The sequence below is a fragment of the Trachurus trachurus genome (assembly GCF_905171665.1).
Source record: "Trachurus trachurus genome assembly, chromosome: 5".
Classification (NCBI taxonomy): domain Eukaryota; kingdom Metazoa; phylum Chordata; class Actinopteri; order Carangiformes; family Carangidae; genus Trachurus; species Trachurus trachurus.
The window spans coordinates 14,905,614-14,932,086 of NC_139896.1; the positions used below are offsets into that span (position 1 = coordinate 14,905,614).

At 41.0% G+C, this 26,473-nt stretch overlaps 2 protein-coding genes across 2 annotated transcripts in view; one reads left to right on the forward strand and one right to left on the reverse strand.

The window, feature by feature from the left end:
• Positions 1 to 2,549: 2,549 nt before the first annotated feature.
• acot8 (acyl-CoA thioesterase 8) lies at positions 2,550 to 7,537 on the reverse strand (the record flags this gene model as incomplete). The annotated part of the gene is made up of 6 exons (XM_083971465.1): positions 2,550 to 2,904; positions 3,262 to 3,453; positions 5,197 to 5,354; positions 6,369 to 6,594; positions 6,750 to 6,886; positions 7,338 to 7,537. 6 exons carry the CDS (start codon positions 7,535 to 7,537, stop codon positions 2,786 to 2,788), a joined length of 1,032 nt encoding a protein of 343 aa, XP_083827591.1. The 3' UTR covers positions 2,550 to 2,785.
• Positions 7,538 to 15,903: 8,366 nt separating this feature from the next.
• The window catches only part of phactr3b (phosphatase and actin regulator 3b), a gene marked incomplete at its 5' end in the record, with an annotated part of 48,730 nt that continues 38,160 nt past the window's right edge, over positions 15,904 to 26,473 (forward strand). Inside the window, one exon of the mRNA XM_083971657.1 lies at positions 15,904 to 16,012. Coding sequence (XP_083827783.1) covers positions 15,904 to 16,012 — 109 coding nt within the window. The remainder of the gene's footprint in view (positions 16,013 to 26,473) is intronic.

Below are 26,473 nucleotides of genomic sequence, written 5' to 3' on the forward strand. Positions count from 1 at the left end.
GTGCTTTTGAAATCACTTCGCCCAGCAGCCATGGAATCTGGAATACAGTTCCGGCTACGCATTTGCCTCGAAAACAACTCTGTCTCGTAATGTTAGATCATTATTTCATAGCATGGTGAATGTGCATGTCACAACTTCTCCATGAGAGCATTTGGAGATGTTGGATTGTGTTTTTGATTAAAGCAGAAGTAAGTGATATATTTGTGTTAATATAAGTCTTAAATAGTTATATCTTCTGACAGCAATCACTTACATAGAGTGTTTGGACCGAAACACGGGTCTGTCAGTCACTCTGCTCTGCTCTGAGCCGAGGAGAAAACATTTATCGTATCCTACAGTTTTTATCCAATGAGGAGAGAGAACGGCATGCAGGGCTGTGTGTGCAGCCAAGGGACGCCATGAATGTGGTGACGTAGGGACGAGGACTGTTATGGTGCGTTCAAGGAAACTCGTAACTCGTGTTTTTCCGACCTGTGAAGTCGTACCAGTTCGATCTGGTTCGAGTTCACGGGTCGGAAGTTACGAGTGGGCATTATAGTGCACTTTCACAGGTAAAACAGGTCGGAAAAACACGAGTGGGTTGCCTGAAACGCTACAAAGTCGTAAGTTGTGACTTGAAGCTGTAATTTACGGTTTCAAAAGCCTACCTGGAACGCAGCATTAGCCAAAACGACCGGATCGCTTACTTCTGCTTTAATTTAAAGAGACAAGGGACCTGTAGGCCATTCACCTCCATTGTGTTTGCTGAGCAGCTTCCATCTCGGCCCTTCGGATCTCAAAACAACATACACCGATAATCAAAGGTAATGAACCTACCCTATTTGCCAAAATGTTGAACTATCCCTTTAAGAAGTTATTTAAAATAAAAAAAAAAAAAAAAAAAAAAAAACTAGCAATAGCCTATTAGTTTCTATATTTATTTCAGTGAAACCAATTCCCAAGTGATTTAACATCATTATTATTTATGGGCAACAAAGTAATTGTGCAACACTGCTATCTGGTAACATTAATTTAATCAAGGACAAAGTCACGTTATCATTTGCAAAGAATGTGAATGTAAAGTTTTCAAACATGACAGTTTTCGTGGGACACTGACGTCACAGCTGCGTGGTGCTGAACGAGATGCACGTGACAGTTTTGGTTTGTTTACATGTTGTGATCCTCAGTCTGAGATCGAATCGAAATGTAAATAATACATTCGCTCATAATTTACAGATAATCGGCTCATTATGATCCAGATGCGTTGGCCACACAGCTGCATTCTTGTAAACATTAGCGACACTAGCTTTGTTTACAGTTCTGTCACCTTAGTCACCTTATCGTTAGCTAACAAACACTAACAAGCCGTTTTGCTGATTTCTTTTCTTCCATTGCGTTCATAGTAAAAAGAAACCAGAGGCTGTCATCTTGCCATTTCATGTTTTTTTCTTCCTTTATTGAGACATTAGGACCTCACCTCAGGACTAACGTTGAATGAAGATGAGCTAACCTAGCTAATACAGATGATAAGGTGATCTTACCCATTTTTCAGGTCGATCTCTAATAATTTACCATAACCGCTAAAAAATCTTTGAATGTCTTTCTCTCGTACATGATAGCTAAGCTTGCCGACATATACCCGCGGCATCGCCGATTTAATGTCACAGTTTAGCTCTACAAGTTACAATGCACTTGGTGATGGGACCATAGACTGTAAAAGGATGGGACAGACAGACAGGCCTGGGAGACGCTCAGGCTGCTCCGTTTCCGGCCCGGGAACCTTCAGAATAAAAGTGTCATGTCCAAAACAAAAAAATATAATTTTGAACACGGAAAATGCACAGTTGTATGTAAATGTAATCTTCTTTACCTATGTATTGTCCTCGCACAGTTATATAATCTTCAGATCAAGCCATTCAACCATAAAGTATGCATGATGTATTCAGCAAATCTGTCATGTTTTTTTTTTTTTTTTTAAACCCACAGACCATAGACATTAGTTGCAGGTGGAACTGTCTGTCTATCTTTGTCATGTCATGCTCCACAGTAATGTCACTTTGTATCTTCAGGATCAGGCTGTACATTTCCCTGATTCCCCTGCTCTTTAATGATTGCACTTCACAATTCCTTTCCTGCTTGTTCAGAATAACGCTACTTCTGTCACTCCCCAATGATAAAATCAGACCATCCCTTCTGTTCCTACTTTCCTGTTACCCCATTCAAAGGCTTTACACTTTTTAAGAAAATCCACATGGCAGCTGTTGGTAGATCATTGTGATAGAATAGCACACAAATAACATAAGGCTCTGTTTTCAGTGTAAGGCTGTTTTTCCTCAACTTACTACTGTGGCCTTAGTAGTGGTAGACTTTATTATTAGACTCCAGGTCCATTTTAAAATAAAGAAAGAAACAATCAAACACAAATAATATCGAATCGACTTGAACATTACAAGCTGATTACTGATATAATGTCAGTGTTGTTTGAGTGATGCCTGAAAAAACAACTCCCATGCTTTGTATTTCTTCTTTTTTTAATTTATAACTGGAGCATGAAAGATTATCCAACTTAGTAGAATCCATTTTCTTTTTTGCCTCATCTAACAAATGACACACATGCATCCATTACCATAGAATTCTTGATTATTGGAGATTAAATTAAATTTAGCATCTTCTTATAAATAAAAAGACAGAAAATAATAAAGTTATGTCTATATATACAAATGTATTATGAATTAATTTACACATAATTAAGACAGGTTAAAAAAATGTTATAGGGAATGTGGGGATAGGAATGTAAGGAAAGTGCTTATAGTTTGCTGGGCACAGCCACAGGTGACACTCGCAGGACTCCCTCCTGGGAGCATGAGGCAGCCAGCACCCCATCTCTCCTCCACAGGCGCCCTTGAACCAGTCCCCGACTGCTCCCTAAGGGACACAATACAAACCTTGTTAGACAAATGCAGGATGGACTGAATGAGCCACAACAGACCACAAATTCTATATATTGAAAAATATTCAGATTTTGGTCATTTTGAAGCAAGTCAAGCAGCCTTCAGTATTTTTTTTTCTTCTTAATTAACTGAATCAAACAATACTGGACCTTTCAGCATGATACATACTGAATATTTGAGAATACAAAAGCAATCTGATAACAGTATAACCAGTTAAATAGCAGATAGTAGTTATTTTAGAATATAACAATATTTACGACCCCCATTATTTTTATGATGTGCACACACAACAAATGAAATCCAGCAGACTGCAAATGAACCACATACTGACCTGCCCATGGGCTCTCGCACTCATACAACATCCACTCGTCAGTGCGGAAAGTGGAGTGAAACCACATGGCGTGGTCCAGAGAGGCGGAGAACTTGGCTTTGTAGTTGGGATAAGGCAACAGCGCAGTGCCCAGCAATGCAAAGTCTGAGACGTATGCAGCGACACAGCAATGCAGCTTCATGTTGCCTTCACCTGCACAGACACACAGACAATATGCATCAACAAACTTGGCTTAAAACGTATTATGTATCTCATGTTTTGCAAACAGTTTGGGTTGCTGATCTCCATATACACTGTGCCTCATCACAGACAACAAGACTCCTCGTTGCATGGTAAAAGTAGGGCAGTCATCCTTAACAAATACAGGGGGGAACAGCAGTGTATATAATTTATTTAGCTCTACTTCAAAAACTAATGGTTATCTCTGCTCTCTGAATACATTTACAGCACTCGCACAACTCATCACACATCATTTTGACTTAAGCTGTACCTCTTGTTCACAAATACCTTGGGAAAAATGGTTTCAAACACTACAGATGGAGTGAGCCCCAAAAGGTAAGTTACACTCTTATTTCATTCTAACTTTTAAAAGGTGGCATCTATGTATCTGTAACCACATTTGCATTTTTTAATTAGAAAATGTGTAATTTATCTTCTTTGTATCCATTTTAATTGCCTCTTGTGTGTCCCTGTCAATGCATAAATTATATGTGTGTGAATTGCATGTGCAGGTCTCTTGCAAAATGAGACAACCGGTTTAAAACAAGGATTTACTACTGATGAAAGATATTTTTGATGTGTCAATAAAACTGTTTTTAACCAAATGCTCACAACCTCTCAGTTTACACAGACCGAGAACTTATAATAATTAATAATTACACCCTTATGCAGTGTAGTCTCACCTGCCTCCGTATACTATAGTGTAGCCTTTCTCAAAGTGGGTGCCGCAGCACACTGGGGTGCCGTCTGACTGCGTCTGGGGTGCCGTGAAAAAAATACCTCTTCTGACATTTCATAGAATACATTCTTTTTACATATATGCAAAGGGGCCATGTCCACCGGACACCCTTTTAGCGCTCTGGGTGTCTACTTTCCATTCAGATCCTTTGGAGCTCGGCGCTCACACTTCTCAGCGCCCTCGCCGGAAAAAAAAGCTCTCTGCGCTTCCTTTTTTTTGTCGCAGCGCTCAGAGTTGAAATATGTTCACCTTTTGGAACAGTGCCGAGCTTGTCAAGCCGCTCGGAAGTGAGACGGCTAGTTTTGTAACCTGGTAACGGCAGCGTTCTGAGAGAGAGAGAGAGAGAGAGAGAGAGAGAGAGAGAGAGAGAGAGAGAGAGAGAGAGAGAGAGAGAGAGAGACAGAGAGACAGAGAGAGAGAGAGAGAGAGACCACTCCAAAAGCTCGTTTGGTGGACACGGCCGTTGGTCACGGGCGCTCAGAGCAGTCACACCCCCCCCTCTCTCCAGTGGATCTGTGTCCGCTCTGTTCCAACTGCGTTTGGTGCGTTTGATGTATAAAAACACTCTGCAGTGCACACGGTGGAAATTCTCTGATTGTTCACAACGGAGTCAGAACGGAGCGGAGACGCCGGTGGATATTCATTTGAGCGCGTGCCTGCGCGCTGCGCGCATGTAGACCTTTCTCTCTTCCTCTCACATTGTGGATTATTGTGCATGTGTGTGCATATGTAGGCTACAGAGGCACCTATGCACCCTGCATTTACAGTTTGTATTATGCTCTGTTAAATAATACTGTCCCATCTACATAAACAGGACTACATTTAGGCTATGCAGTGTCATTTTGAATTATATTTTACACAGGGGTGCCGTGAGATTTTATGCACTTTTGAAAGGTGCCGTGACTGAAAAAATATTGAGAAACGCTGCTATAGTGTATATGTGCAAAGCGTGGGGTGAATAAGTATGAGCATTTTACCAATATATCCTCGCGCTCGCACCCAGAACAGCTTCTTTGGCTCTGCACCAGCAAGTCTGTAGAAGTGTGGTGGGTGGACTGGCTTTATCTCAATGGGGACCTCATTAGCCAGCAGTTTATTAAGGCCTTGCTTTGACTTCTCTGCCAGGTCTGGTTTACTGTAAAAAAACAAAAGAGACATACGGATCATCTGCAGGGTAATTAATGAACTTGTATAGCAAATGCAGTTATATAATAGAGCATGACTCAGCATGTTTAGTAGGACTGCTCCAGATTGCCTGGTTTTAGATTCCAATGAGCGGCAAACAGAAGAGCATAGATTACAAAGTATGTATGTTATGTTTTTTTTGTCCTCTGTTTTTCCAAGCATTGCATTTGATTAGTGTTCATTTTCAAAACCATTGTAGGGCCCGGTCCACAGAAATCTGTGGATGTAGCCTACTCTGATTTCATATCTCGATTACAATTGGAGTCAGTTTTTACATCATCTATTAAAAATGCAACAGTCGCAGTCTCAGTACTGACTTGGAAAAAGATCCAGTCAAAATCATAATATTTCAATTATCATCCTCTAATGTACTTTGAGCTGCTTCCTGCACCAAATATTAAGTTCCCTATTGATGTTCCTCTGATAGTAATACAATACAATACAAGGGGTTTTAAAAAAATGCACTCAAATTAAAGTCATAAAATTGCACTAGGGCACAGAAAGGTTTTACAACACTCTTGTGATCTCATTCAAAGATTTCTGCTCTTTGAATGATTAATGAAGAAAATGATGCAGTTTTTATACTTCACCACACTTTCACATCTGCTTCTTTAAAGAGAACAAACAGAATGCTGGCACTCATGGATAAATAGTCTTCTCCATATTTAGCTCCACACCAGAAATATTAGCATCTTGGAGTTGTGCATGCTGCTACAGTCGACTGCATCTGCATATTTCCATTCATTTCACCGCTTATATGTACATCTCCTCAGGCCTGTGGATTATTCACAGTAAATGAGACTCAGATGTTGGAAGGAAACACTATGAGTTTATTATAATGTAATTGTCAAGCACCACTCATAAAATCCCCTTCACTTCTATTTAACAAAAGTCAGTTTAGATTGTGTGAGTGTATGTTTTTTGCCTATATTTTTCCACAGTTAACTTGCATTTGTTACTCTACCTGAGATAAAGATGAATAAGCTCCTCCGCAGTGAGGAGGTCTTCAGGCGGAGGGACCACCGGCATGGTGAACTGGTGCTGCAGGGGGCTCGGCTGCAGCATGTGGAAGGATGCTTGGCATATCAGTATAGGCTGTCCATGCTGGATGGCCCTCACAGAGCGCACTGTGAAACTGCGGCCATCTCTTATGCGGTCCACTTGGTAGAGCACTGGAACCTTAGGATCCCCTGAAAAACAACACAAAACACATGTGTGGAAAAACAGTACATGGGAGTTTCTGTGGGCTGATTCCTGCATTATCCACTTAATTATGATGTTGATCGCTTTGAAACAGTTGTGGTCCATTGTTCAGTTCATTCTGTAGAAAGGTGGTTCACCTTACCTGCTCTTACGAAGTAGCAATGAAGAGAATGGGCGTAGAGATTATCGCTGACAGATTTGGCTGCGGCCACAAGGGCCTGACCGACTATTTGGCCCCCAAACAACCGTTGAGTTCGAGGCACCCAGTGATGTGTTCCTCTGAGAAAAATAAAAATAAAACAGCTGAAATATACAGTTACCAGTTTATTATAACCATAGACTAAAACACACAGCAGAACTGAACACTCTTGCAATTAGCCTTCTTATGGAAATAAAATGTTAGGTTGTGTTGACACTGTGCTACAGAGGTTTATTGGACTGTGGTTTGTGATGCTGTAGTGTAGCCTATCACTGTGTTGCATCATACAGAGAGATGTTTTAACATCTCTTATTTTAATGCAACACTGCAGCAGGATGAAACATGGTGAACTGCATTGGGGAAATGAATACTCTCTATTTAGGAATAACCTCCGACAAGAGACATCCGCATTTATGTTTATCAGTCGTATATTACAACTTAATCAACGCCCTGACAGGGAGGCGACACTCCCAATGAATACAACATTTATTTATTTTGGCTCAAGTAAAGCGACAAAGTTCAGACAGCTACCTGTACAGGTCTACGTCGAGCTTCTCTAAGTTTAAAACACTAGTGGCGAGGATGCTTTTGAGGTCCTGGTTAAACTGAGCCTCCGGTTTCTCCGAGCTTTCACCGTCAGCTGATTTCGGTAGCTCTGAGCCTCCTGGCGGGTCACAGTTTTGGGTTGAGCCGGTGGCGCCACAGTCACCGTTCACTTGCTCGTCCGCCATGTTTGTTTGGCAACATCTTCTTCTCCTGGACGTCGCGGCGGCAGACTGGACGCAGCAGGAGCGTGTTGCCGCCCTCCACAGGTCAGATGTGGACCTTCACTTTAATGGAGACAGTCTGTGAAAACTGCTTTGCTAAGTATGGATTTCAGTGAATTAAATCGCGCCTCATCTCTGTCACTTGTGTTTGTAAGATGTTGATTTATTTATTTGTTATAGTGGCTGCAGTGGATCTGTGGTGACACAGTCTCTCGACGGCTGTGCCTTTTATCTTGCACCATATCTAAGGCAGATGATCATTCTGTGTTTAAACTATCATAATAGCTAAATGTCTCTCTCTCAGTTCCCCAGTCAGATCAGACTATATGAAATGACATAAGACATTGTCAGGAGCCTATAACCTGTAGCCTTTCAGGTGGCATTTCAGAATAGCTATAGGTTCGAACAATGCTTTTCCCGTGTCACTATTAGCCTATGCCTATGATTATGATCTGTATTTCAACTAGGCCTATTGATAGGGTGCCAACATCAGCAAACAGCCTAAAATAGCCTACCACTTTATTAAAAATATCATTTAACATCACATTAAATCAAGCAGGACTTATATATTTCCCAGAGGGGTGTCATTTCCTCTCCCACCTACTCATTTCTTAATCCAGTTCAATATCCTGCCTCACACCCTAGGGCCAGGCTCATACAGCTTTTTTAAACTAAGCTTTATGTCATGTCTTTCTCACATAGGCCTTACTCCCAAAACTGATTCTGTGTTTGCTAAAGCTTTCCAGTTCCACAACTAACATTGATACAGAGTAGCCTAAGTAGTGGATTGTGCAACAGTGTATGGGACATATAATAGCCTATACAGCTATTTCTCTGAGCATTTGCATTGGAATAACTATGTGTTATTATGATGGTAAATGTCCATGTCCCAGTTTTGTATTTATTATTAGTAGCCTAGGCTATCTCCTCTAATATCAGATCATAAATATGCTGAAATGCTGGACAATCTAAATGGCCCCTTGGACTTGCATCTCTTTCTTTTTGAATGTATTTATGTATTTACCTTTATCTAACCAGGATAATGACTCACTGAGATTAAAAACTCTTTGACAAGAGTGTCCTGAGCAAGAAAACAGCAGCACAATGACATGACGATTGCAGCCATTTACGTTCACACTAAAAACATAATAATAATATAATAAATAAATAATATAATAAAATAAAAAAATACAGAGAAACGCAATTAATGTAAAAACATCTACAAGCATCCACACAGCCATCTACATCCCCATTTACAATTCCACCATTGACCAGCTACATCAATTCCAGGTCCTTTTGCAAGTCATTCTAGGCAGTAGGAGCAGCATATTTTTTCCCCAGCTCAATCTGACCTTGGGAACCGATAACGTTTGACAAGTCTTGTGATCAGAGATTATACTTAGCCTACTGGAGTTTTTCCACAAGAAGTATATTTGTAAATATAAGGGACAGAAGAAGAAGAAGCAGGCCCAAGAAACATTTATAAATGAAAACATAGCCTACCATTGATTTAGTCTTGTTGTGAACAAATCAGGCCAACTAACACAAGCATGTAATTAACAATGGTGGGTAAATGCTTTGTAATTTGTAATAAACCACAAAGCACCATAGTAAACAGTATCAAGGGCATAAACTACATTCTCCATAATTGAGCACAGACATAACAGGTAGCAGCCACAATTTAATCCTGAAATACTGAAAACCCCAGTTTTAGTTGTATACCGGCTATTGACCTTGAGAAGTGGTGATTTCAGGGAGGTCCAGTGGTTTTGACTTTGTATTTGAACCATATCATCTGCATAAAAACGGAAATTGGCATTGGAAATGTTTTGGGTGATGTGATTTATATTGAATACTGTTAATGAATTGCTGAAGTTCCTACAAAAAAAATGGTATAACGTTCATTTTTCAAGGATAAATGGACGTTTTATATATGTATATTCAATGGTTTGACCAGTTTTCTGCCACTCTGTGTCGGTGTTAAAAAAAAATGTCAGTGGGGTTAGGCACAATCTCTAGACTATACCAAGTTAAGATGTTAAAATAGCTTTATAATTTTTTACAGATGGGATTCATCAGAGGTAAGTATGTTTTAGTCTTGTACAGAACTATTAAGCCTTTTGACTGAAGCAACTTCTGTAGAAAGTGGTTCCAGTTTTAGTTTCATGTAACTTAAGCTTTGCATAATTCAGTATACAAGTACGCTCACCCAGCCACGGATTTGATACAGAAAGAACAGTGGACAGCCATATGTAGCTTAATGTGGGACAACAGAGTTGTGCAGAGATTTTCTCTGATGTAACACACCAGGGGTAGTGTACAAAAGAAAGTAACAATCTATTGCCTGATATTTTTTTGGTAAAACTCTCAGTTTATTCACATACTCATATTTCAATAGTTACATTAAAACTATGAGAAGGTCAGTCGTCGAAATAAAACAAGAATAACACCTTAATTCCTTGTCGTCATTCAACTTGTTTTTTGCTTTCAAAGGGTTAAGAAAGCCTTCTTCTTGTCATTTCAGAGACACAATATAGTGAAGAAAAAACGTATAGGCATTGAATCCACATTAAAATAACCAGCAAACATGGCACAGTCACAGAAAATGTTTGGCTTTAAAATGAATCAAGCACTCCATTGATCTGTATAGGTCCAAAAAAACAGAAAAGAAAAAAAAAGTGTCCCAGGAGAAAGTCCCAGCCACAGATCAAGCTTTTAATCTATTTAGCATGGACTCACAGGATCCAATCTACCATTTACCCAGTCTTTCAAATCTAGAGCTTTATCTGTTTTCCAATACCGCAGAATAATTCTGGAGGCTGTAATAGGACCCACTATAATAATTGAAAATGCACATTTTGATACAGCACATTTGGAGTTATACATAATGGAATATTATTATATCTTTTTTTGATTTAGCTGATTTTCATTTGGCTTCAATGGGGACGATGACATCATCTCACTGTCCAATCTACCCTATCTTCCTGTTGCTTTCCATTATTAGGCCCATTTAGCATTTAAAATTACAGATAATATAGGTTCAGGTAGTAGCCTATTATAATTAATTCCTGCTCTTTAGGAAAACACAGTTTGCTTATTTAATCCTTGTTGTATCCAAAGCAGAGAGGGAAAAATCAAATACGTTTCCAGCTTATTCAGTATGCCCCAGCTCAATGAATGATAATGAAGGTAGACAACATTACGCCAGGCTTCAGACCTTGCTCCTCCACTGCATCACTGAATAGAATGCAAAAACCACCTGCATGTCTATAAATCATTAATGGCTTAGCCTCCAGATACATCTCCCACATTTTGTAAGATGTAAAACCTCTGCCTGCTAAGTCATGTGGAAGTAGTCTGCAGTTAGTTGCTGAGTCATTGCATGGAAACTGCTGAACTCGGGATGAATCAAACCTCACACAAACAGGAAAACATTTTTTGAATTGGGGCCCAATTCCTTATTACTACCTCTGTATTCAAAGACCAATAAATGTAACTATTTGAATGTGTGTCTATAAAATGTTGAAGTTAAAACTTACCTCACTCCACAGCAGCGCTTCAATTTCAATATCAACAAAACTTACTAACTTAAAAATCTAGTTTATGCTCACACTAACACAAATAGTACTTATAGCTTAACACGCAAACTCTTCCAAAAAATATGTCCAGTTAGTCCAATTTAAAATAGAAAAGATGAGTTTGCCTTAAACAAGTATGGTGATAAAATGGGTCTCTTTCCTTTTCAGTCCTAACAGTGAATCCTGTTGCTGCCAAGTGGGTTCACAGAGATACTAGCGTGCTGGTCTCACTGAATTTGTTAACAGCCGCCCCTCAAAGTGGAAATCTTCCACATAAGGTATAAGAGACCTGTGCGTGATGATGTCCGGGGGCTAAACAAAGGTATCTGGTGGCAGGGCTGTGTCAGCACCACAGAGGACACTGGTTGGACACTGTTCAGGAAATGAGTAATCGATAACAGACTGTCGAACATGGAGGATTCAGATGCCAGGACTGTGGTCACCCATAGGATGTCAGCGTCAACTGTGAAGGTAAATGTGCACATCTGCCTTTTGCTTTTCTTTGCATCTGGTTTAAACACATCCCCCTGGTCTGGTCACCTGGCAGCCACTGACCGTCCCTGCTACCCAGTGCATGATAGTGCTGTATTAAAGCTGGAATTTGTATTTTCTGTGCATTGTGTGTGATTGTTTATTGCTCTGTAGAGGTAACTAAAAGTGTGTGCACTTTAGTTTTTGTTCAACTCAGTGTCTGAATTCAGAAACTCCTCTTTCTGTCATTTCCCTCCGGTCTCTCTCCTTTTCTCGTCTCCGTATATTTATGAAAAGATTTTTTTTTTTTTTTTTTACAGTGAAAATTCTTTCTGCTGCTGCTACCCGGTGCAGATACACACCCTGTTGTGTTTTTGTATGTCTTTGGCTGAACTAACTCTAAAATTCACTTTATTCTGTCTGAACACACTGCAAGTGTCAAGATAGTTTCCTCTGTGTTGTTCCATATTTTTGTATACAATAACAGCATTATACGGTATTTACTTTTTATTACTGTTTTACTGTGGGCCTTCAGGGCAAAGCACACACAAGAGAGGAAACACAAACATTCAAGGAAATACCAAAAAAATAAAAAAAAAAATACAAAGACACTCAGATGTTTTGTACATTTTTGGATAGGGAGAACTCTTCAATGTTTGTGCTTTGTCCTGTGCTACTGTAGACCACAATTTTTAGTTTATGTGACAAATGTCAGCCATGTCTTTTCTTATCACAGACGTGGTTAGATGGTTTGAGAGAAAGGGCCTGAAGGTGTAGGCTACATTACTGGATAATATATTATAGGCTACATAGCAGGTATTGAATACCTGTCTTTATGTGTCATTCTCTCTTTAGCATGACGTCACAGGATCAGATGCCAAAACCACCATCACACACATTCTTCTGCACGACTCTCCTTCTGTGAGTGTGAGTGGTTTTAGAGGTCTGCTGCATCACTCACTCTCCATGCAATACCTTATTTATATGTCTCTCCTGATCGTGGTAGTCAGTCAAAGGCCTGTAGACGGTAAGCTTGTATAAACTGTGTAATTCCTAAAGACTCCATCTGACACGTTTGCCCAGTGTCCTTCTGACCCGATGTTTGTCAGTGGTTGAGAACGACCCTGTCTCTCCGTTCTCTCCGCTCCCCACAGTGTCAAAGCACACACCTTCTGGCAGACTAAGCCTGAGTGACAAGAGCTGCTACCAATGTGCTTCAGTGAGTCAGACACTAATACTCTGACTTAATGGACAGAATCAATCAAGGATCAATGCTTCGCAGACAAACACTGGACGAAGACCTCTAATCATGCTGCTTTCTCTGATCTCACAAGTTTGCAGGAGGAAGACACCTCGCTCTGTTTACTGGATAGATCCCCCCCAAATCACTACTATTTATAAAGTATGGAAACAACAACTATGTTTTCTTTTCCTTTAATCAAACTCTTCAGGGGAGAAGTAATCTGTCAATGGAGTGAGATGTTTAAACACATTTTATACAATACAATTTACTATAGGCTGCGCTCAGTGCTGGCTCTTTTTTAGCTTCTTGGTAGCAGCACTTTTGATCAGATTTTTGAGCTTTATTGAAATTAAACATTAGTTTACATATACATTAACAGATGAAATGTGTGTGAAATATGTCTCTGCTTGTCAGAAATGAAGTGATGGATAAACAGTGAATTGCTCAGCTACCCTTTTACTCTGTGTTGTGATGAGAATGACGCACATGGGGGCTAATTTAATTTATATAGCTGCCATTTTATCATCTTAACAGGACATGTGTTGGTCAGTCACACAGCTGATCACTCTCACACAGTAAAAAAGGAAGCTATTTAAAGCACAGAGGCTTGTGAGCTATAGCGCAATGTGCTGTTATTTGAACATTTCAACAACCCACTCATAACTCTTCTCATTAACATTCCCATAAATTACAGTGCACACGTGTTCATATGGTGGACATAGGGACATTAATGCACAACATCTGTCACTGCGCCGTGCTCCGCATTTCTCTCCCAGGGCAGCTCTTTAGTGTGTCTCAAAGCTGCCACTGGTATTTATCTACCATCTCTAAGAGAGAGCACTCCTGAGCCAATAATCCTGCACACACATGGATATCAAATTATGGCAATTATGTGGAATGACACCATAAACACTCAACATCAGTAAAGATGATTATATTTTGATCAAAAACTCTACTTTATCTAAATAGTTTAATAAATGTGTTATTCATCCATACATCCATCATGGCTCCATATAGCATCATGTAAGTTTTATGCTGACCGGGCCAACCCTCCATGTGGACTAACACGAATATTGCTTTTACCTGACATTAGGTTTGATACCCTCATTCTCTGTTTTTGTTTTTTTGTTTTTTAACCTCAGGGCCTCACCAACATACTGAATTCATTTCAATCTTTATACATTTGCAAATTAACAATTAGATCCAGTTACAGCTGTATCTTTGATGGGGATTTCCTACAATTAAATTTGTCTTGGAGGTGTTTCAACTCTCATTCACGTATTATCAATTTGTGCTTCCCTTGACTTTAACTTGAACACAACTATAAACCTGAACAATTGATCCTAAGACCTCATCCCATCACAGACACCATAGCACTACAGGAAATACTATGACAACACAGTGTCAATCACTGTTTCAAAGGGGAGAGCCCCAAACCCAAACCACTGACCAAACTCTTATTTTCTTAAACAACTGGCTTCATATAACACCATCAGACCTTCCGATGGTAAGGCTGCAGTTTTGAAGACTCCTTGTGCAGGCTGGTTGATTATTTCTGACTTTGTCAGATGAGCAGACAGATCAGTGAACAGATAGTAGCCACATCTACTTGTAGGCCTAAATCCTTTATTCAATAGATGTAGATGACTCAGCCCAGTGGGAAAATGCCATTACAGTAACAGTGAGTCCCCATTTTCTCAAAAGGAACATGAATCCAATGCTGCCTTCAGGGGCTGTAGGATATATCATACTAATAGTTGCAGTATACACCGAAACGGTTCAAACTGACTAAATAGGGTAGTGCTACAACTATGATTATCGTCATTATGGATTAATCTGCTGATTATTTATTTATCACTCTATTTGTGGATTGGTTTGTATTACTGTATGTGAGTTAACCCCATTCACAATTACCCAGAGCTCAAAACAAAACCTTCAACTGTATTTTGTCAGTCTGAACATCATGCAATTTTCCGTTTACTGCAATTTCATAAAAGGTTAAAGGTGTACAGAAATGGCCGTTTGTCCTGTTTGTCGCGCCGAGTTGTCACGAGCTGCAACACGAGTTTACCCGAGTAAGGAAAACGAATTTGATTGGTCGTTATCGAGCAGGCGGGATATTCAAAGCTTGGGGCGAGCCCGAGCTCCGTGTGTGTGTGCGTGTCTCAGACGTTTGAATGACGGATGATGGATCCAATATCAGTGGCTGGTGAATCGTGTACAGGCTGACGTATAATCCGTGCGCCTGCATTATCCAATGCGAAAAAAAAAACACACTTTACTCAAAAATAGAATTTTGTACAAAGTTTGGCCTACATCGTCTGATAGATGAGTTATTACACTAATTTTATGACCCAGAGTGGGCTTAAATTCAATTTTCTTTTCTGTACACCTTTAAGTATAGTTAGAAAACTGAAAATATGAAACACCCAGAGGGAATTTCTTTAGAATTGACACAAACATTCACCTGGCCTTAAAGATAAACTGATTTGAATTTGGTGGCCAGAGGTCAAAGATCACAGTCAGTGTCACCTCACGTTATGCCCAACCTGCCTCAAGATTTATTAAACAGGAATAAAAATTAATGTCAGAATGACATAGGCTAATATTATGCAGCATGACAAACAGATTTTAAGTAGCTACAGCGTGACTTGAAAGAGTGAGGAGGTAGGCTTAATTCTATAGGTTTAAAAAAAAAAAAAAAGGTATAACAGTGTAACATGAGGAAATCAAGTCAAAAGTAGCTCTGTATTACATGCGTTATGAATCTGAAGCACTTCTGCAGAATTTTGGTGTTTGAAAACCAGAGATGCCAAGTCGATTCTAGAGCTTTGAAATTGGGGTTTTACGAGCTGCACTTGAAGGCGGCATGATGCTGCGCGCGTAATGGATTTCCCCAGCACTGCTGCTTATCGGGGACCAGGAGCTGCAGCTGCAGCAGTCCAGCCACATTAACTCTGCTCCACCACTTGATGCTGGTGACCTTGTCTGACGGTGGTTACGCCTTTCAGTCCTGCATTTGTGCTTCTCTGTTCACCATGGCATCATCGGACGGGCTGGACGAGGACTGCGTGTTGCAGCGCGGAAGATCTCAGAGTGACCCGAGCAGCATCACCGAGGTCCGCCTGGGTGAAGCGCACAGAGCAGGTAAGAGGAGAAGAGAGGAGAGGAGAGGAGAGGTGGGGGCCTTAACGCATGTTGGACATCTGTCATCTGCTCAGTGTTGTGCTTTTGACAGGTGTCCGCGGGAGAGACACATCCCGGTTTGGGGGCTCGCCTGCAGCCCATCACGCCGATAACAGACGCGGTCATCCCATTGCATTTGTATGCAACAAACGTAGGTTGTGTTGTAAACGTGCGTCATTTACTACCTCCTATATATACCCACTTCTGTGCTGTGTGGTGCTGTGCAGTGCTTTAGGCCCGGCATGTTAAATTGGTCTAATGATAATGTAATTTACAATGACAAAAAATGAATCAGAGACATATAGGCAATAATCATGCAACATATGAGATGTTGTCCAACTGGTGTCATACCACTTTTACAACACATTCATTTGATCTCAAAAGCAACATACACTAATTTGCTTGTTTTTTTTACCCATATGCTCAAGAGCCCATCAACCTGTCCCCCAGCCCATTTTATTCCCCTTCTGTGATTGACACACAAACATGGTTGTTGCAGTTGATGCCATTAATATGCACAGCAAAATGAATGCGTAGCCTAAGTGTTTTTTTTATAGCCTAATGCATGTCTTTTTACATTTGTGATTTTTTTTTTTTTTTTGCAGTGTAGAACTTGCCATCACACATGAACTGCAGTATGTCGAGCTGGAGCTGATGAGAGTGCTGGTTGTGTATTTGGCTGTTTCCATGGTGATCCAAATGGCAGAAGGCAGCACTTGGCTCTCCAACTGTGAGCCGACATGGTGTTTGTCTGCTGCGCTCACTGGTTGTTTTCTGTTTTGTTTCTTATTCTTTTTCTTTTTTTTCCCCCTTACACTCGGTGATCTACAGCAGCCGGCCATTCAAAGTGAAATGTCACTTAGTCTGTGAATCGTGTTTATTTGCGAGATGGGACACGCATTTCCACTGGGAACTGCCGGGGGGCTGGCGTTCACTGCTGCTTGAGAGCTACCAGGTAGCAGCAGTCACACAGGATGGGCTTTTGAACAGCAGATCAATATGAAAACATGATACATCAGTCAGTTTAAGTTGCAGGTCCTTGACGTTGCTGTTTGACATCCATCATCACCCACATACTGTAGATTCAACTGGTTACACAGCAGTGGCAGCAGGGAAGTCATGAACTGAGCAGCTGTTGTATCTACACAAATAAGGGGTTCAGTTACTGAATCACAGTCTGATATGTTTGAGGGTTGCGGTATAATGTGAGACAGCACATACATACTGTAGCCTACACATTCGTTTTCACTTGTGTGTGTGTGTGTGTGTGTGTTACAGTCTGAACGTCAGACCTTTTCACAGGGCCGGCTATCTTTAGATACGAGGGGCCACAGCAACACTGCGAAGGATCTTCAAGTTCTCTTGCCAACGGCAGACTATATCGTTGCGTTACTGCCCTCAGTTTCTAGTTCTTGTCACGTTGTCCTGGTGGTTGTTATGGTTACGTAATAGCTTTTTGGTGTACGTGCAACTCTTGAGACCACGCTGGCAGGATGCAGTTCATTAGCATCTTGAACTTAATGTCGTATTCAACAAAATCTAAAAGTCTTGCAGCAGATTTCACCAAAGCTGACGTTTCCTGTGCAGCGTCATGCAGATAGATAGGGCCTGCATGGGCAATGCAGCAGTGAAAACCCGCCTGCTTTCCCCCACCTCTCCATCCTCTCTGCTCGGTGCTAACCCTTTCCTAGCCTTGGCACCCCTACTGCGGCTTTGATCCAGGCACTTGAGGAAACCATCTCCATTAAAGGGGAGAAAAGTAGGAGTGACAGATCTCTGATGGTAGCGTTATCATGGGACCCAGCTGGGCAGTGTCATACTGAATCAGCTGCACTGTACACTTGACCTGATAAACTGTACAAACGATTTCTTCTCCCATTCTGATGTTTTGATAATGATGCAGGGAGAAAAATTAAGGATTTTCTTTATGGAACGTGGTCACGGCCAAAACAGAAATCACTTGTCAAATCATCTGACAAGTGCCAAGATTTAGCTCTCACTTAATGCTTGCAAATCAGATTCTCATGCTGCTCATTTGGATGCCATAAAAAGCAACACAGGGCACAGAGGACTCTGATTTAACCTGAATACATGTTTCACAGAACTTATCGCACGACAGCCTAGTCATCAGTGCGGTGCTCTATACCGCCTGACAGAAGACGGGGAGAACAAAACGCTGTGCTGTGGATTAAAATCTCTCTACACTGGGGTTTTTTGCAGTTGGTTTTTCATTCTGAGCCGGTGATGAAGCCACCTTGTTGAGCAGCATATACAGATTACATCACCAGCTCTGATCAAGAAGATACAGAGCAAGAAGTGCAGCCAGAATATTGTTGCCTAAAGGTGGAATTCATGCTGCAGTGAAATTTTGGCATAAGCAGTAGCTGGAAAACCGGATATTTGTTACTTTCATGAGGAGAAATACTGAGTGTACAATGTGACAGTGAATGTCTGCGGACAGAACAGGAGCCTTAGTTTTTTCTGTTAAGCAGAAAGTACGAGCTGAAGTTTGAAAATTTGAGTAAAGTGGGTGCATCCATGTTACTTTACGCACCTACCAATTAATGGGCTCTGCTTCTCATCTACTCAGCTGTAATCATGGTAGTGTTTTGTAATCCGTCCAAGTAGGCTACAGTCTTGGATGTGCTCTAAAACGGCTGTAATCAATATTTTTTAGATCAACAATGAATTACAACTTGTAACATAAATGTCTCTTTCCGTCAGGTCTACAGAGCATTATAGAAGATTTAAACACTCACTCACTGTTATGAGTGAAATTGTCCACTAATGCAATTAGTAAACAGAGCTAGCCATTGAGCTGTTAGCATCTAAAAGTTATCAAAAGAGACTAAAGGATAATTTTATGACATTATAGTAGGGTTATATACTTTTATGATTGACATCTGTAGTATTTGAGCCCCTTAGACTTTAGACTTTTATTTATTGTTATAGTTGTTGTAGTTTGGCATGCAGAAATGAGACAGTGAACATGAAGACACCTGTATCTGCTTTAACAAGAATTATGAAATATGCATGATAAGTATAGTGACACCTCCAGGGCTGAAAACTGCAGTTTCTTGAATGGCCACGTGAGGCTGGCTGAGTCAGTCCTCATAGACTTCAATATTAAATGTCAAACTTTACAGCAGAACTACAGGGCAGCCGGGATAAAAAAATCTTTAGCTATAGCTCATTTCCAGGGCATTCATTTTCATTACCACCCATTTAGATTTATTAAGGATTAAAGTTATGACAGTCACTGCCAAGATGGTGACAGTGGAGCAGCCCACTCTGAGCTTCAAAACTTTTCTTCAGTATGGGTGATGTCACGGAGGCTGTTGTCATCTTTTTTTGTAGTCTGTGGTGCATGCCCATTTTGCAATCAATATGGTATCTTATATGTGCAGAGATTGTCGAGTTTTGAAATGAAGAAAGGTAGCCAGAAACATGAATGGATGCTATTCCTGTCTAAATAAGCAACTGCTTGTAAGTTAGCAAATCGATTAGTGGTGTGTTGTTTAACAACTCATTATTAGTGGCCAAATGGAACTAAATAATTCAACTAGGGCAATTTAAGTTTATTACAAGCAGTTTTGCATTATAACATTACGTACATTCAGCAGATTAACTGTGAGGATCTGGTAGTTACACAGGTTAGTCAAGCTTATGGAGGAGGGGGAGTAGTATCATTAATATCATGAAACATCCTGGTTCAACCTTGACCTACTGGAGTGATACTGTTGTGTGAATGAGAGAGTACAGCAGCATTACAAGTGCACTCAAATTCACTTGTCCTAATAAAGTGCTTCAGAGGGACTGGCTTGTTTACAAGCTGAATGGTCATCTCACTGCTCATGTTTTTGTCCATGATCAATAGAGGTGGTATCCATAACAATACAAGCAACACTTACGTGAAATGAAATATTCAAAAACGAATAGCGTGTTTTTATGTCCTTCACAATTAAACACACATACTAATAAGAGACAAGAAGTGAAGCTGACTGATTATGCAGTGTTATGGTCTCAGCATCAAACTGCAGCCGTCTTTTCGTAATGAACACTTACAGAAATGATGGAGGGGCCTTGTCAGTCCCTGGCGTTACAGGAGTCTCTTCTTTTGCTCCCCTCATCTCCCTATTTGAGCTGGTGCTGTTGTGCTAATCTGACATGCTGCTCTAACATCAAAGGCTTCTCCCTGGACTCCTCCAACTCCCCCCCTCCTCCCCTCCTCCCACGCCTCCCCGCCCCACCCCACCCACACTTCTCAGCTACTGACGAGCGCCTCAGTTTAGTCCTCACATTCAGTCAGAGGACGTGGGGTGGGGGGCGCTGATGAGGAGATTAGGATTTCTTTTATCTGAATCAGGGCATCTCATGTTTTATTAATCAAGAAGCCTATACATAAACCAGTGTGTCTCATTCCAAATTCAGAGCTGTTATTGAACGGAGAGAATAGCGAACCTGGCACCTGGCAGCTTCACTCCTACATGCACGTTCATGTAAGTGAGGAGGAACATGTGGTGAATCTCCTCACAGCCACGACTCGAGTCATTTCACAGCGACTGCAGTTAGAGGTGAGATGGGATAAAAGTGACAAAAACCTGCTAAGCGCTGTCACTATCATTGGTTTCTTGAGATTTACCCTGGGATATTACTCAAAAAATACAGAACATCTATGGCCCCCAGGTCTCTGAACTCATATTAAAAGAGAAAGGTGCTTAGGCATAAGTTTGTCACTTCCTTTACTGTCCCTGTGAGATGTATCACCTCCTTTTTCACAACAAGAGTATGAACAAATAGGTTAACTGAGCTCTTTTTCCCTAAACAATAAGGAAATAAGATGTAACCTCTGTAACAAGACTGTAACCAGAGTTTACTGTCTTGCTAGGAACTGTCTAATATCCTTTCTATGCCAAAATTAGCAGGTGTATTGGGGGTTTTAAATGTAGGTAAACCCACTAAAATAACCCCTTTTAACACTGCCAGGCCTAGTTTGCCTTTCTGTTCAGAGAGGACACACACACACACACACACACACACACACACACACAGCACCCAGAGCAATGTCACACGCACTTGCAGAGAACACAGAAAGATAGAGTGAACGGCTGGCTGCTGTGCAAATTAGTAACATGGATATGACATGTCTCATCTCAAGGTTGGTGCTCCAGTAAAGTGTCAGAGAAGCCTATATATGGGAGACAATTTGGTTGGTGATTGTGTGTTTTTGAAACTTACTTGGAGGCTGCAGCTCACTTTTTTTGCATAGGATTTGAGAACAATATGCATTAGGAACACAGAAATCCACGGATGTTGTTAATGAAAGTGATGCACCTCATGCCTGCTCCTTTCCTATATAGACTTGAAGGCCATGTATTCATAGACAGGAGGTTTGCAGTTGAACCATCTTAAAATACCAAGCAGGGATGACTCTAGAGAAATGCTGAAGGGCATCTTAGACACCTGCATCTAAATGCTACAAAGTGGGGTCAAGAGCAGTTGAACGGTGAAACAGTGGGTGAAATTGCCACAAGAGGGCTCTACTTGGCAGATGGCTATATTTTGCATAAATGAGGTAAGCAGTCACTGTCAGGACGAGTCCAAGCACTGCAGTCACCTGACATCTCCCAAAGAATAGGGACAAATGGTTTGTCCAAGGTCGTGCTGCATATAGAGTGGACAGACACTCACTCAGGATTACGCAGCACCATACTGCAAGGTTTAAGAGGACGAAGAGAATTAGACTTGAAGTAAGATGCACTAAGTATTCACTGCATCTTCACTCCTCCTATTGTGAGCTAGAGTGAAATCATTGAGGCAGTTTTTGAAGTCTTTTGAAATTCAATCAGAGATGGTTAGAACAAAAAAAAAACTCCACATCGACTAAACCGCCAAACTTCGTGTCCCACTGTGGTTTATTTTTAGAGCTGATGCAACTCCTTATCGTTTTTTTTCTTTCTCATGCCTGTTTCTGAAGTGGAACATCTGAAAGCAATGATGAAGGATTTAGTATGGACAGCGTTGGCATGATTAATGTGGAGCACTGCAGAAGTGTTTGGACTTTAATCTAGGACAATAAACGAAAATGTGATTTTGCTGAGACGCTTAATAGGTTGTTCCCTCCGTGAGTTTTATCCTACCCCTGAGTCTTTGGTGCAGCATTGATTCTTTTTTTTACGAGCCGGCCAAGACTCCATTGTACAGTGGCTAATTCAGAAGTACCTTTTGTGCCAACTCATCACTCATGCCCTTACAGTACGCACTATGCGGAGACGTCCCCGGGTCCCTCTGACTACAGGGCCCCGAGGAGCAGCACAGCAGGCACGACGAAGCATGACGTCATCCTCACTTGTGCTGGAAGGACATAAACACACCATGTAGACTCACAGTGTAGATACAAGGCCCCCCAACCAAACAAAACAGCATCACATGGCAATCACATCACATTTATTCATTTAAACAGGGAACAACATCAAGTTTGAATATCTACTTATCTTTTGTGATGTCACCTGAGTCATCAGTTAGGGCTGAAGGCTGCAAGTTGATTAGTGGGAAGGAGAGCTTTTATATTTGAACTTTACCTAAAACAGCAAAATTTAATGTTTGTGATGTTCAGCCTAAGGATTAGAGTCAGCATAAATAAACCATTAGCAGGGAATATGTGTGTATCTGTAAAAGATTACCTCATGACCTCTGTGTCTGAGTAACCCTGCCACTGTATCTATGCAAAGATGCTTTGATTATGAATGGTATTCTCAGAGCTGACCTTCATCCTTAAACCTGCATTATTTTGATGCTTTCTGACCAGTTTTGGGCTCTAACATCAGGCTTTTGTCAGAAATGGTAATGGGTGCTGTGATATGAATGTGTGCGTGTTGTTTTACTTTCATTTACAAGAGTGAACTGGTGTGAAGAAGCTAAAGAGGAAAACTTTCTGCAGAGACTGCAGCTCCCTTTGCCACAAACCTTTGTAAACTTATCACTACAGCCTGCGACAGCAGCCTCACCCACTCAGCATCGCTACTTGCAGCAGAGGGAGGACGGAGATGACCGTTCATGACCTTTATCTGTGTCCTTCACTCAAGAAAACTGTATACATCAATATTTGTTTATGTATCAACAACACCAATTTTCCATATATCTTGGAGGCCTAGTACCATGGTTTTCAGTGTTTTTTTTTTTCTTTTTAACTTTGATGCTTGAAAACCCTAACCCTGCTGAATGACCTTCTAATATAAACAATGGGATCGTACAGGAACACAACAGTATAGACAGTACACACAATTTTTGTTATTCACAGTGAGAGATCTCACTGTTTCTTTTCAAGATCAAAAATCTGAGAAACAGTAAAAATGTTCAGATGATGCCAGCCAGCTACTAGGCTGCTGCCAAAGCTTCTTCAAAATGATACCGTTTTTTATATATTTTTATTTATTTATTTTATTTAGCTTTTGAGTGATTTGTCCATCTGCCTGAAGCAAGAGCGCATTGTCTGGTATCACAGGATGTAATTACCATCAAAGCAGTAACATGCATTTATGTGCAAATTGTGTTTCAAGGCAGGTTTTCCCCTTTAAGAGTGCAGAGAAAATGTGAATACAGATATTTTTGTCTCAATGCACAGACTTGATTGAAAAGCAGCAGGATTGGTGAAGCTGTACTACCCCCACCCCTGATACACACAAACAAACACACACACGTACACTGTCTCCCCTCCCCCAATAACTCAACAATCTGGGAGCTCTTAACAACACAGAGAAGGACTTAAAAAATTGATGCTTCTCTGTGTTGAAGTTCTCATCAGTACAGATGAAATTAAAAAACAAAGAGGTGCCCAAAAAGATGAATAGCTTGTGTGTACTGATCTGCGTGCAACATACTGTTTTCCATCCCAACAGCTTTGCCTTTACGCTCCAGTGTGCTGTCTTTGTCCATCATATGTACTTGAGCAAGTACACAAATGGATGTAGTTCTGCATGTGCATGTGTACCTTTTTCTGTTTTGCATCCTCACAGGGTTTAATATACTGGGATTGTAGTCTCATATTTGAGTGCATGGTGCATGCATGCTCCTGAGGGTGGCTCTAATGTGCTTTATTCAAGAAAGGAAGAGCGTTTACTACGTGTGCAGCAGAGGCTGAGATCTACCCGGCGACTGGGTCAGGCGGTGTTGGGGCGGGGGAAGCGACTTGACTTAAGCTGTCAGCCATTTACACATAATGTATCTTTTATGAATGTTTCATGTGCTGACCTAATTCCTTTCAGAGCCAAGTAAAAGCAATATGTTGCACATGAGAACACAGCACAGCATCCAGCTGATCCTTTTGACATCCTCATCCCGCAACAAGGGGGACAGGAGGGGTCGGGCAAGTGGACACAGCTAGCTGTGATATGATCACTTGGATGCCCTGGAAAGGCAGGAACAGAGGCTCTAGACCACCCCAGCACAGTTATTTTTCAGCTGTTTGTTTTTTGCAAAATCTACTCTGCATCCCACAGAGATGGCAAGTGGAAGCAGCCCAGTGAGGGCTTTGTTACAAAAAAGAGATACTTTGCTCTCGGTGGCACATGTAATTAAAAACAACTGCTAAAGCCCAGAGTAGGAATGGAGAGACTAATCACTCCGACTGATGTGAATCTCTTAGCAGTGTATGGGAGGGGGCGGTTGGGGCGGTTGAGGGGGGGTGGCAAGCAGCTGCAAAAATCAGTCTGCTGAAACTGGGTGCTGGATTTGAATATGTGCATTTCAATCCAGAATTAAACCCTAACAAGTAAAAATTACAGCATCTAATCACCACCGAGCTGCTGTTCCGACGTGACCCCAGCTAAACCCTTGGTACATGAGGAATTTAAAAATAGGAAAGTTAGAGGGAACACAAGCCTGTGTTGTTATTAAGAGCTGGGGCATGCTGGAAAAATTATACCATTCATGTGCACATACAACCTATGTTTATCTGACTAAGACCTCCAGCTGCCGTGTGAATTATGAGTCTTATCGACCAGGGATAAAGGTGGAAGCTTCATGGGGAGGATATAGGGGTTGGCAATATTGATCTGTTGGATAATTGTTCCATCGCTTCGGTCCAGTCAAACCCAAACCTTTACTTGTTAAATCATAAAACTTTCTGTGAGGATGTCAAACTGACTGGAGGTCATCCATTCTGTAGGTGAGCTAGCATTACTAAGCGGTACTAGTTGACGACATGCCTAGAGTGTCAGATATTGTTGGGAGTCCCGGTGACTTTACGATAACGAGCTATGATGTTGTTAATCTGCAACCAATCAGTGCTCTTCTCGGGAGAACACAAGTTTTTTTCCCCCATCAAACCTTTTGTTCCCCAGCTCAGTGGAGGAGATTGTTGTAATTGCAATGGTGGGTTTCCGAGTGACGTTCCCTGTTTCATTTAACACTGTTAAAAAACAAAATAATGACTATGGCCGAAGATATTTGACATTGAAGATTTGTCGGGTGAGAAGGTGAAAGGTGGTTTGTAATATTTTGTAAAGATAGGAGGGAGTGACGCGTGGAAAAAAAAGCATAAACTTGTTGGCTGTCTTTTTCATGTACGTCAGAGCTCCAACTGCATCTTTGAACGGCACTTCAGAGTGTTTTTGTGTTGTTCCTTCCTTTCAGTCTGAATGTAAACTTAAAGATAACTCCATCAATCAAACAAAATCAATAAAGTATCCTCCTTCTCAGTCTGACCAAAGGAACCGAGCCTCCTCCCAACCTTGAAGCATCCTCTTCAGAGGAATCCCTGAGACTACTTTGTTTGCAGCTCACACACTCTAACGCAGGCAAGGCTGTGTCTTCCCCCACTGCTACAGTCCCCTATTTGTCACTGTGACACTGCATTGGCTCGCAGGCAGTGCAGGCTATGACTGTACCTGATGAATGATTCAGCAGATTTAAAGGGGAACAGTACAGGAGCGGAGCAGCGGCAGGATTTATGAACATAAAATATGTGTTTTATTTTCAATGTTCAACATGTTGATCCCACTGACACATGCTGTATTTGATGATGCATCATGTGCCAAATGTGACATAGTACAGAGTACTTGTTAAACTCATACATCACAATATGTCTCACAGTAAAAGAAAATGAATTAAATATTTATCATTAGTAATAGTGTTTTGTCAATCTTAACATTGCATCATTTCATTAATAACTGACCTCTGATTCAGTTACTATGTGACTAATCTGTGAAACACAGACCTTTTCCCATCGCTGGCAGTGCGATTGCTTTGCTGTTGGGGTTTGCAATCAATCGTAAAGTGCTTTGGTGCAAATTATCCCACAAATGGACACTCCATAACTGCAGGTTTGAGCAGTTATACTGCTGATGTACAGCATGTTTCTCCATTTCCTTGTTCTCCCCTGAGACTGCACAGCACTCACATACTCTCCCCCCACTTACAAAC